At 40.6% G+C, this 12,863-nt stretch overlaps 1 protein-coding gene across 3 annotated transcripts in view; it reads right to left on the bottom strand.

Annotated features, from left to right (window-relative positions):
- Positions 1 to 12,863, bottom strand: part of angel2 (angel homolog 2 (Drosophila)) — a 65,105-nt gene that overhangs the window by 36,764 nt on the left and 15,478 nt on the right. For all 3 annotated transcript variants that reach the window (XM_073050864.1, XM_073050863.1, XM_073050865.1), the window contains one exon: positions 12,270 to 12,523. In XM_073050864.1, the coding sequence (XP_072906965.1) occupies positions 12,270 to 12,523 (254 nt within the window). The remainder of the gene's footprint in view (positions 1 to 12,269; positions 12,524 to 12,863) is intronic.

Below are 12,863 nucleotides of genomic sequence, written 5' to 3'. Positions count from 1 at the left end.
GGCTGCAGTATATATATTTTTTACCAGTCGTTAGGAGATATTGGAATGTTGTTCAGTAAAAAAGTATACGCAACGTATATTTAAAAGTAGCCGCGTTACGGGCACGGTTTGAAAAAAAGCATTTGCAATATGTATTTGTTTTTGTTACCATATGGATTTAATTAAAAGTTAAAAAATCCTCACGTGTAATATCTTTCTGTGTAAATATCTCATATTACAATGTGGGACACCTGCGGCCGAAAATCTGGTGCGGCCTGTACAAGTAAAAAATTGATTTTATTTCTAAAATTAGAGCCAGTGGCTTTTAATCAGGTGCGCTCTGTAGTCCGGAATCTACGATAGATAGGGTCGTAAAGAGAGCTTTTGGTACATTGGCCTTTATAAATCAAAGTATTGAGTGTAAGAGTTGGAATGTAATGGTGAGGTTGTATAAGACATTGGTAAGACCGAATTTGGAGTATTGTGTGCAGTTTTGGTCACCTAATTACAGGAAGGATATTAATAAGGTTCAAAGAGTGCAGAGAAGGTTTACAAGGATGTTGCTGGGACTTGAGAAACTGAGTTACAGAGAAAGGTTGAATGGGTTAGGACTTTATTCCCTGGAGCATAGGAGAATGAGGGGTGATTTGATAGAAGTATATAAAATTATGATGGGTATAGATAGAGTGAATGCAAGCAGGCTTTTTCCACTGAGGCTAGGGGAGAAAAAAAAGAGGTAATGGGTTAAGGGTGAAGGGGGAAAAGTTTAAAGGGAACGTGGGGGGGGGGGCTTCTTTACGCAGAGAGTGGTGGGAGTGTGGAATGAGCTGCCAGGTGAAGTGGTGAATGTGGGCTCAGTTTTAACATTTAAGAAAAACTTGGACAGGTACATGGATGAGAGGGGTTTGGAGGGATATGGCCCAGGTGCAGGTCAGTGGGACTAGGCAGAAAGATGGTTCGGCACAGCCAAGAAGAGCCAAAAGGCCTGTTTCTGTCCTGTAATGTTCTATGGCTGAGGATGGGGCAGTTGATTTACTAACAGAGGCAATGTAGTAAGACTGCTAGTAAGGACAGGCTGATAATAGGGCAAAATTCAAGTCAACAGGATCGGCTGCAATGTAAAAGGGAGCCAAAATTAAAAAGGGTGATAAATATAGGACTATTTGAACATACACGATATACAGAGGAAGGCAGATGAACTTGTAGCACAGTTACAGATTGACATGTATGATCTTGTGGGCATTTCTGAATTGTGAAAGAAGATTATAGCTGGGAACTTAACATCCAAGATTACACATTGCATCAAAACGACAGGCAGGTAGGGAGAGGAGGTGATATGGCTCTGTTTGAAAAATTGAAGTCAAATCCCTAGAAAGAGGTGACATGGGATCAGAAGGTGTAAAATGGTTGTGGGTAGAGCTAAGAAACCATAAGGGTAAAATAACCCCGCTGGGAGTAATATACAGACCTCTGAACAGTAGCAAAGATGTCGGCAACAAATAACGTGAGATAGAAAATGCACGTCAAAAGGGCAATTTTACGGCAGTCATGGAGGATTTCAATATGCAGACTGATTGGGAAAATCAGGTTGGTGCTGGATTCCAAGAGGAGGAACTTCTAGAATGCCTACAAGGTGGCGTTTAGAGCAGCTTGTGATTGAGCCCACGAGGGGATCAGTTATTCTGGATTGGATGTTGTGCAATGAACCAGAATGGATTAGAGAGCTTAAGGAAAAGGAAACCTTAGGAGTCAGTGAACATAATATGATACATCACCCTGCAATTTGAGAGGGGGAATCTAAAGTCAGATGTATCAGTATTACAGTGGTGTAAGTGGAATTACACAGGCATGAAAGAGGAGCTGGCCAAAGTTGATTGGAAGGGACTCTAGTAGGGATGAGGGCAGAGCAGCAATGGCTGTAGTTTCTGGGAGCAATTTGGAAGGTGCAGGATAGATACATTCCAAACAGAAGTGATATTTTACAGGCAGGATCATGCAACCATGCTGACAAAGGAAGTCAAAGCTAAGATAAAAGCCAAAGAGAGGGCATATAATAGAACAAAAAACAGTGGTAAGATGGAGAATTAGGAAGCTTTTAAAAATACAGAAGGCATCTAAAAAGTCATAAAGAAGGAAAAGATGGAATATGAAGGCAAGATAGCCAGTAATATTAAAGAGGATATGAAAAGTTTCTTCAGATATATAGAGGGTAAAAGAGAGGCGAGAGTGGATATCAGAACACTGGAAAATGATTATGAAGAGGTAGTAATGGAGGACAAGGAAATGGCAAACAAACTGAATAAGTATTTTGCATCAGTCTTCACTGTGGAAGACACTAGCAGTATGGTGGAAGTTCCAGAGTGTCAGAGGTCAGAAGTGTGTGAATTTGCCATTACCAGGGAGAAGGTTCTTGGGAAACGGAAAGGTCGGTAGGTAGATAAGTCACCTGGAGAAGATGGTATGCAGCCCAGACTTCTGAAAGATGCGGCTGAAGAGATTGTGGAGGCATTAGTAACGATCTTTCCAGAGTCATTTGATCCTGGAAAGGTTCCAGAAGACTGGAAAATTGCAAATGTCACTCCACTCTTCAAGAAGGAAGAGAGACAGAAAAAAGGAAATTATAAGCCAGTTTGTCTACCCTTAGTGGGTGGGTGGCTGTTCATGTCAATTGTTAAGAATTTGGTTTCAGTGTACTTGGAAGCACATGAGAAAATAGATCATTGTCAGCATAGTTTGGTTAAGGGAAAATCTTGTCTGACAAACCTGTTGGAATTCTTTGAAGAAATAACAAGTAGGGTAGACAAAGAATTGGTCGATATTGTGTACTTGGATTTTAAGAAGGCCTTTGACAAGGTGCTGCACATGAGACTACTTAACAAGTCAAATGCCCATGGTATTACAGGAAAGATATTAGCATGAACAAAGCAATGGCTGATTGACAGGAGGAAAAGAGTGGGAATAAAGGAAGCCTTTTTCTAGTTGGCTGCCAGTGATGAGCCATGTTCCACAGGGGTCTGTGTTGGGATCGCTTCTTCTTATGTTATTTGTCAAGGATTTGGATGACAGAATTGATGGCTTTGTAGTCAAGTTTGTAAACAATATGAAGCTAGGTGGATGGTCAGGTAGTGTTAAGGAAGCAGAGAGGCTGCAGAAGGACATATATATTAAGAATATGGGCAAAATGGCTGATGGAATATAGCATTGAGAAGTGTGTGGTCATGCACTTTATAAAAGAATTAAAAACATAGACTATTTTCTAAATGGAGAGAAAATTCAAAAATCAGAGGTGCAAAGAGACTTGGGTGTCTTTGTACAGCATTTCCTAAAAGTTAGTTTGCAGCTTGACTTGATAGTGAGGAAGGCAACTGCAATTACAGCATTCATTCAAGATAACTAAAATATAAAAGCAAAGATGTAATGTTGAGGCTTTATAAAGCACTGGTGACGCCTCATTTGGAATATGGTGAGCAGTTTCGGGTCCCTTATCTAAGGATGTGCTGACATTGGAGAGGGTTCAAAGGAGGTTCATGAAAATGATTTAGGGATTAAATGCCTTGTCAACTGAAGAGTGTTTGATGGCTCTGGGCCTGTATTCACCAGAATTCAGGAGAATGAGAGCTGACCTAATTGAAACCCATTGAATGTTGAAAGGCATTGATAGAGTGAATGTGGAGAGGATGTTTCCTATGGTGGGAGAATCTAGGACCAGAGGACACAGCCTCAGAATAGAGGGGCATCCTTTTAGTGTGGAGATGAGGAGGAATTTCTTTAGCCAGAGAGTGGTGAATTTGTGGAATCTGTTGCCACAGGTGGCTGTGGAGGCCAACACTTTATGTATATTTAAGGAAGAGATTGATAGATTCATGATTGTTCAGGGCACAAAGGGATACAAGGAGAAGGCAGGAAATTGGGGTTGAGCAGGAATTGGATCAGCCATGATGTAATGGCAGAGCAGACTAGATGGGCCAAGTGGCCTAATTCTGTTCTTGTATCTTATCTTAAAAGAACATACATATTCCAATACTCAGCACTAATGCAAAACAGGACAATTATTATGCATTGGCAATCAAAAAAAAAATCCGAAAATCTCCGATTCTGAAATTTTTTGAGTGCTGATATGATGTCACAAATAGCAAGGTTCCCAAGGTGATACACAGATCTCTGAGCACCACAGACAGTTCTGGAAGTGACCTCATCTATGAGCAGAAGTTAATAAAAAAAAATAGAAACACACTGCATAAAGTGAAAAATGAAAACATCAACATGTATTGAAAGAGTGGATTCATCAGCATTGGAGAGAACATGTGACTCTTCATGAAAGAACCAAAGATCTTTCACAACAAACTGAAAATTAAAGGTAATTGTGACTGCTAGTTGCAGAAATTTAAGAAAAGGCATGGCATTAATTTTTTTTAAAATTGTCTGCTGATCATGAAGCACAGAAATTTGCTTATGCGTTTGCCAAGATCATCATTGATGAAAATATAGTATCAGAACAAGTCCACAATGCTGAAGTTTTTATACCTTACATGAAACTTGAAAAAGATAAGAATTCTAATATGGTCGTGTTTAATCAACACATGACATTGTAGATGGGAACTAAAAACCTGCCATTGTTTGTTGTTGTTCAATAGCTGATTCAGATACTCTCCCAATGTTGCTGTTCTTGTGTTACTCTGCACACATTCTATTTTCATTGTACTAATGGTATGTAATTATTTTTACTGTTAAGTAAGACAAAGACTGTTTCCAGGTAGCACATAAATTCAGTCAGATATTATGGCAATTCCCATGCTCTCATTATATTTTCCAAAAATCTGGAAAAATCCAAAATCCGAAACACTCTTGGCTCCAAGCATTTCGGATTAGGGGTACTCAACCAGTATCAAAGGCACACTTTGGATACTGCAGAAAAAAAAAGACCATTTTAAGAGGAATGTTTAAGAAAAGCAAACAGCACATAAAAGTATGAAGACTGTTACGTACCCGTGACACATGACAGTGGTGTACTTGTCACGTGACAGGTGTTGAAGCTATACTGGACTTGAGCTAATGGTCTTGTGATGGTGGAGTGACGTCATTTTCCCGCCAGTAGAGGTCATGTGACAGTTTTTTTTTACAGGGTATAAAAGGAGGACCCCTCCCTGTGTGAGGAGGGCCAGTTCGTGGCTGGATTTGACATGTTGACTTCATGCCACTGCGTGATTTAATGTTGACGCAGTTTAGTTGAAAGATGAAGTTTTATCTAATGCCTAAAGTTTAAAAGGTCATTGCCAGCAGTTTCTTTACAATACTGCTAGTTGAGAATCAGTGGAGAGTGAAGATCGGAGTTCGGGAGTTAAAGATCGAGGAGAATCAATTTCGACGGTGAAACAGGTTCGAACCTTGTTTGATCCTTATTCGGAAGGAATTTGTTGACTGTTCTCGTGTTAATCCCTGTGAAATATCAGAAAGGATTGAGAACAGTGTTGCAAAGGAAAGGTCAGTGCCTTTAAGCCGTTTCGTTACGTAAATTCTTTGTGGGAAAAAGTTCGATTTGGGAACCAAAGCAACACGACGTGAAAGAGAATTTAAATCGTCTTAAAAAGTCTCTCCCTTAAATGGACTGTGAGCATTTTGAACTTTTGGCAATACTACTTTGAAGAACTGTTTTTGCAACATCGCTTTAAGAACTGTTTAAGCTTCATTGCTTTAAGAACTGTTTAGGCTGCCGCACAGCAGCTGATTTCCGGTTACGTTAGTGATTTGTTTACTTTTGGGGGGGGGTTTGTTTTCAGTGTTTAATAAACGTGTTATTTGTTATAAAAACCCCTGCCTAACTCATATATTTATTGTTGCCTGAATCCGTAACAAAGACAAAATGTTTTTTGTAATTCAAGTACACAGCATCAGTGACCAGCTACATCAGCAAGTGCATCGATGATGTTACTCTGTCCAAGACCATCACTATATGCGCTAACTAGAAGCTATGGATGACCGTGGAGGAGCGTGCGCTGCTGAGGTCCCGCGACTCTGCCTTCAGAGCAGGTGACAAGGAAGCTTTAACAACAGCAAGGGCCAAACTGTCCCGAGCCATCAGAGGGGCAAAGCATGCACATGCCAGCTAATTCACAGCCACTTCCAGGACAGCAGCGACACGCGGCGCATGTGGAAGGGCATCCAGGACATCACCAATTACAGGACAACATCACCTGACTGTGCAGGTGATGTTTCCCTCCCGGATGCGCTGAATAACCTCTATGCCCAGTTTGAGGCGGAAAATGACGTGGTGGCGAGGAAGTCCACCCCTCCTACAAATGATCAGGTGCTGCGTCTCTCCGTGGCCGATGTGAGAAGAACCCTGTGCAGGGTCAATCCACAGAAGGCTGCTGGACCAGACAACATCTCTGGTAGAGTGCTCAGAGGATGTGCAGACCAGCTAGCAGATGTTCTCACTGACATCTTCAACATCTCCCTGAGCAGCGCCAACATTCCAATGTGCTTCAAGGCCGCCACCATTGTCCCCGTGCCGAAGAAGTCTTCGGTGTCCTGCCTAAATGACTACTGTCCCGTTGCACTCACATCCATCATCATGAAGTGTTTCGAGAGGCTCATTGTGAGGTATATCAAGACCCTGCTGCCCCCCTCACTGGACCCCCTGCAGTTTGCGTACCGTCCCAACGGCTCAACAGATGACGCCATCGCCACCACCCTCCACCTGGCCCTAACCCACCTGGACAAAAAAGGCACATACGTTTGGATGCAACACGAGTGAATCTGCAGATGCTGGAAATAAATAAAAAGACAAAATGCAGGCAGAACTCAGCAGGCCAGACAGTATCATGAGAGGAGGTAGTGCGACGTTTCTGGCCGAAACCCTCTGGCCTGCTGAGTTCTGCCACCATTTTGTGTTTTTATACATTTGGATGCCGTTCATAGACTTCAGTTCAGCATTCAACACAATCATCCCTCAGAAACTGATTGGAAAGCTAAGCCTATTGGATCTGAACACCTCCCTCTGCAACTGGATCCTAGACTTCCTGACTGGGAGACCTCAGTCAGTCCGGATCGGGAGCAGCATCTCCAACACCATCACACTGAGCACGGGGGCTCCCCATGGCTGCGTGCTCAGTCCACTGCTGTTCACTCTGCTGACCCACAACTGTGCTGCAACACACAGCTCGAACCATATCATCAAGTTCGCCGATGACATGACCGTGGTGGGTCTCATCAACAAGAATGACGAATCAGTTTACAGAGAGGAGGTCCAGCGGCTGACAGACTGGTGCACAGCCAACAACCTGTCTCTTAATGTGAACAAAAGAGATGGTTGTTGACTTCAGGAGGGCACAAACCGACCACTCCCCGCTGAACATCGACGGCTCCTCGGTAGAGATCGTAAAGAGCACCAAATTTCTTGGTGTTCACCTGACGGAGAATCTCACCTGGTCCCTCAACACCAGCTCCATAGCAAAGAAAGCCCAGCAGCGTCTCTACTTTCTGCGAAGGCTGAGGAAAGTCCATCTCCCACCCCCCATCCTCATCCCATTCTACAGGGGTTGTACTGAGAGCATCCTGAGCAGCTGCATCACTGCCTGGTTTGGAAATTGCACCAACTCGGATCGCAAGACCCTGCAGCGGATAGTGAGGTCAGCTGAGAAGGTCATTGGGGTCTCTCTTCCCGCCATCATGGACATTTACACTACACGCTGCATCTGCAAAGGAAACAGAATTATGAAGGACCCCATGCACCCCTCATACAATCTCTTCTCTCTCCTGCCATCTGGGAAAAGGCTCCGAAGCATTTGGGCTCTCACAACCAGACTATGTAACAGTTTCTTCCCCCAAGCTATCAGACTCCTCAATAGCTGAAGCCTGGACTGACACCTTGCCCTATTGTCCTGTTCATTATTTATTGTAATGCCTGCACTGTTTTTGTGCACTTCACGCAGTCCTGGGTAGGACTGTAGTCTAGTGTAGTTTTTTTCTGTGTTGGTTTTTTTTTAATGTAGTTCAGTCTAGTTTTTGTACTGTATCATGTAACACCATGGTCCAGAAAAACATCTCATTTTTACTATGCGCTGTACCAGCAGTTATGGTCGAAATGACAATAAAAGTGACTTGACTTGACTTGAAGAAGGAAGAGGAGGAAGAGAATCTGATAGTGAGGGAGAGTGAGAATAAGCACCTAGAAGCAAGGTTCAATGTAGAAAAATCATCAGATTTAATTCTTGTATTCTGGATGCAGCAGAATGTCAAGATTACGTATAAGCATGAAACTGGCAGAAAATTGGAAGTGCATGAACAAATGGTAAATGGGTGCTGACTAAAACCAAAGAGAATTGCCACAGTCTTATACCATACATCAAAAGAACCAAGTTCTGGTTCTGTCATCCTCCTTTGGCTGCCTCTGTACAGAAGTCTATATTAATTTTAATTATATTTAATTCTTACATGTTTTATGTGCCTTAACACAAGAATCAGAATCAGATTTATTATCACCGGCATGTGATGTGAAATTTGTTAACTTAGCAGCAGCAGTTCAATGCAATACATAATCTAGCAGAGAGAGAAAAAATTATAATAATAAATAAAACAATCATAAACAGGTAAATCAATGTATATTGAATAGATTCTTAAAAATGTACGAAAACAGAAATACTGTATATTTAAAAAAGTGAGGTCGTGTCCAAAGCCTCGATGTCCATTTCGGAATCAGATAGCTTTGGGGAAGAAGCTGTTCCTGAATTGCTGAGTGTGTGTCTTGAACATGCCCTGGGTGCTGGAGGTCCTTAATAATGGATGCTACCTTCTGAGACACCGCTCCTGAAAGATGTCCTGGATACTTTGCAAGTAATAATGGAATTTTCAATTCATTTATATCTTAACATTAAAAAAATCAAACTATTTCAAAGAGATTAAACACTTCTATATTCAGCCGATTACCACATTTTCTCCAGATGGCTGAATGCTTCTCTCTTCAACAAGCTGCTTATGTTTTCTGTCATATCCATTTTCTTTCCCATTTCTGCCACCTCTCCAGCCAGCCATTCTGACATTATACTCGAGTCATTTGGGACAACAATGGAATGCAGTAAATATTTTGAATTGACAGGAAGCAGGGGAAGGGAGTGGGGTAGCAGGAAAGAAGAAATTTTAGAAATGGTCAAGGAGGAAAATGAAAAAGATAATCTTGCATTGATCCTCAGACAATCTATGCCTTCCATGAAATAATTTCTTTAAAATTTCTCATCTTTTACAAATTTTTGCAACTGTCTCATCTCTATGACCGTATGACAATTCTATTCTTCAAATAGAGACCTTGTGGCCATTCTTCAATAGAGGCCCCGGAAATCTTCCTTCTTGTTATTTTCACCTTTTATCATGCTACCCAAGACGTATTTCTTTCGAGGAATATTTTGAATACTTTTGTTCTAATGTCATTATTTTTTTCAGGTGTTACTATTTCTCTGATGATGTTCACATGAAGCTACGCGAGTTATTTTACAACAGAAAGGGTGGATGTAGGGAGAATACTTCCTCACTTGGGATAAACCTAAACTATAGGTGACTTTACAAAACACAAGATGCCATCATATATGTTAGAACCAACACAATTCCTTTCCCACTTTTGGAGAGAAACCTGTTTTAGGAACTCTCTTCTGCAAAAGGCGGTGGAAACAATGCTTGAATCTTTTTTAAGATAGAAGTAAATGCTTATTTATTATTTTTTTAATTTATTGAGATAACAGCACGGAATAGGCCCTTCCAGCCCTTTGAGCCACACCATCCAGCAATCCCCAAATTTAATCCTAGCTTAATCACAGGACAATTGACAATGACTAATTAACTTACTAAACTATGTTTTTGAACTCCTTACATGCAGCGACAGGAATTGGACCCAGTTCGCCTGTACTGTAAAGCGTTGTGCCACCCACTAAGCTACTGTGCTGATAGAGAAGTGAGTGAAATGGTGATTGCATACAGTTATGGACATTTCAGTTTAGGAAGGATGTAGGGTACTGGAGAAGGTAACAATTTAATAGAATGACAAGGTAGGTTACAGCTCAGGTCAGGCTGTAGTTGCAGAAGTAGAACTCATATGATTCCATAGAGATGTCGAGCAAATGGTTTAGTTAGGGTAAACAGATCAAAATTGTCCACTGGCAAATGGTTTGGAAACAGAGCACAAATATATATTGTGAATACAAGTTAAAAAAAATTGTATGGAGCAACAGAGCCATCTCTTGGTGCAAGTGCATACTACGTACTGGAAGTACTTGAAGTATTTTGTATATATAATAATACAAATTCAGAGAGCATATAGAATTTAATCAAGCAATGTTAAATACATTAAATATACTCAATTCTGAAGAACTATTACAAAAATATGAAAGATACCGTAAAAATTAGAATCATAATGCAGATTCTAAAACTGTACTGAGAGAATAAAATATTTCAATTATGAGGCAAAACTAGAGAAATAGGATGTACTATATTGACCAAAATAAAACTTTCAACAGTTCTTTTAAATCTCAAACCAAAACCACTTAGTCTCATCACATCTTCATCTTGGTTAGTTTTCCTGTGTTCTATACATTCTATACTATGTATCTTTCACATTGGCATGCAATAGTTTTATCGAAATTAAAGAGCACCTTTAATTGTATTTAATCATAGTTTGTTTCAAATTTTATCAGTTCTAGTGTGAAAGATCTGAAACCTTAATTTATTTCTCTTTTCTGTCAGACCTGCGTAATGTGAACCTACAGAAAGCATTGGGCCTGGGTGGTGTCACCAGCAGTGTCTGCATCAACTGACAAGAGCGTTTGCAAACATTTATAACCTCACAATGCTTCAGGCTGTGGTCTAAGAAACCCACCATCACCCTGATACCCCAGAAAAACAAGATAACATGCCCTAAATGACTACCACTCAGTGGCCCTAGCACCGTGCATCGTGAAGTACTTGGGACGCATCATGGCACGCATCAACTCCAACTTTCCAGACAACCTTGACCCAATGCATACTGCCAAAACCGGTCTACACAGATGCTCCACACTTTTTTCTGGAGTACCTGGACAGTAAAGGCACCTATGGCACACTATTGTTTACTGACTACAGTTCTGACTTCAAACTCATCACCAAACTCTGGACCCTGGGAGTCAATGCCTCCTTCTGCAGTTGGATCCTTGAGATTCTGACCAACAAACCATTATCATCAAGGATACTTCAGCAACACCTCCACCATGATTATTCCAAACACTGGTGCTCCACAACATTGCAACCTCAGCCCCCTACTCTACACTATAACTTTGTGGCTAGATTCCGCTCTACCTCCATCTACAAATTTGCAGATGACATCACTGTAGTGGGCTGCTTCTCAAATAATGCTGAGTTGGAGTACAGGAAGAAGATAGAGAGCTTAGTCACATGATGTCATGACAACAATTTCCTCAATGTCAACGAAACAAAACAGCTGATCCTTAATTTCAGAAAAGGGAGTGATGCACAAGGCTCTACCTACATCAATGGTGTTGATGTTGAGAGGGTTGAGAGCTTCAAGTTCCTAGGTCTCTTCAAGTTGCAATCTCTCTCCACTTAGATAACAGTCTGCTTGGATTCCTCTTACTGAAGAGCATGACTTCAAACATTTGTACGTTTATTTATCAAATTTTCCTCATTCATTGGTGCAGAATCCAAATATCTTCATTAGCAAACCTTTTCAATGTGTCCTGTTCCCCAAGTTATTAATACAGATAGTAAATAAAATAATTTAATTGCTGATACTTATGTCATTCCACCGGTTACATCCTGCTAATCTAAAAGAGATCTGTCCATTTCAACTCTGTCTTCTATTTGATAACTAGACTTCAATTCATGTTAACACAGTCTCCCAATGTTGTGACCTCTTATCTTATGCACCAGCCATTTAAAAGCACCTTATCAAGTTTTCACTTTATCCCTTCTGTCCTTAACTCATCGTCTATGAGACAGAACTTCACAACTTGCTGAACTAACCATTTAAATAAATGTGGATCTATATATTCATAACATAAAGTGATGATGTTTAGATTTGGCTCTCTTTCAAATATGTTTTCAGTGCAAGTAAACAAACAATGACCAAGAACTCTAGATGATTGATTGATATTCCTTAGACCAGCTGGAAAAGATTTTCCCCTGCTTCCCAATGCTTTGATTAGGACCAGTCTTAGCAATCTCCTGATCTGTGCAGTAATACCATGAAATGCATTTTCACAATTGAACCACTAGGAAGATGCGCAGATGTGTAATTTAATTGCACTACTTACATCTGCATCCAACTGTTTCAGCTCCTTGAGGATGTTAGGAAATCGGAATCCCCACTGCAATAACGGCTGACTGCAATGTCTATATAAGTGACTGTTGTCCTCCAATAAATCCTGTGCCAGAATATTATATGACAGTACTGAAAAATCAAAAGCTTCCTTTTGTTTTCCATTTGAAGTTCCTTTTGATTCACTAGTACCTTGGTTGTTCTTGTACAACGATGTAAAATCCTCCCAGTTTCTAGGTATTGCCCCTACTGGAAATGAAATTACACATGAGAAAATCTGAAAGGCAAGTATTCCACAGTATAATTACACAGCAATGTTATGTGTTTTTTTTCCATGAGACACTTTCCAACAAAGCAATTTAAAAACAACAGTTACAAATGCTCTTATTTTATTGTACTGTTTCATATCTGCCTGCCTGTTATGCTAACAGTTACAAATTACGTTTTTAAATGAAATACCAAACAAACTAGCACATTACCAATACTACTACAGTACAATGAAACTGCATTAGTTCCTAATAGTCATTGACTATAAATGAACAAAATCAGTGCAGCCAGCTAATGGTCTGCCTTTGCAAAATGATTTCGA

Source organism: Hemitrygon akajei, chromosome 7, assembly GCF_048418815.1.
Source record: "Hemitrygon akajei chromosome 7, sHemAka1.3, whole genome shotgun sequence".
Lineage (NCBI taxonomy): Eukaryota > Metazoa > Chordata > Chondrichthyes > Myliobatiformes > Dasyatidae > Hemitrygon > Hemitrygon akajei.
This window is presented reverse-complemented; position numbering and strand designations above follow the sequence as displayed.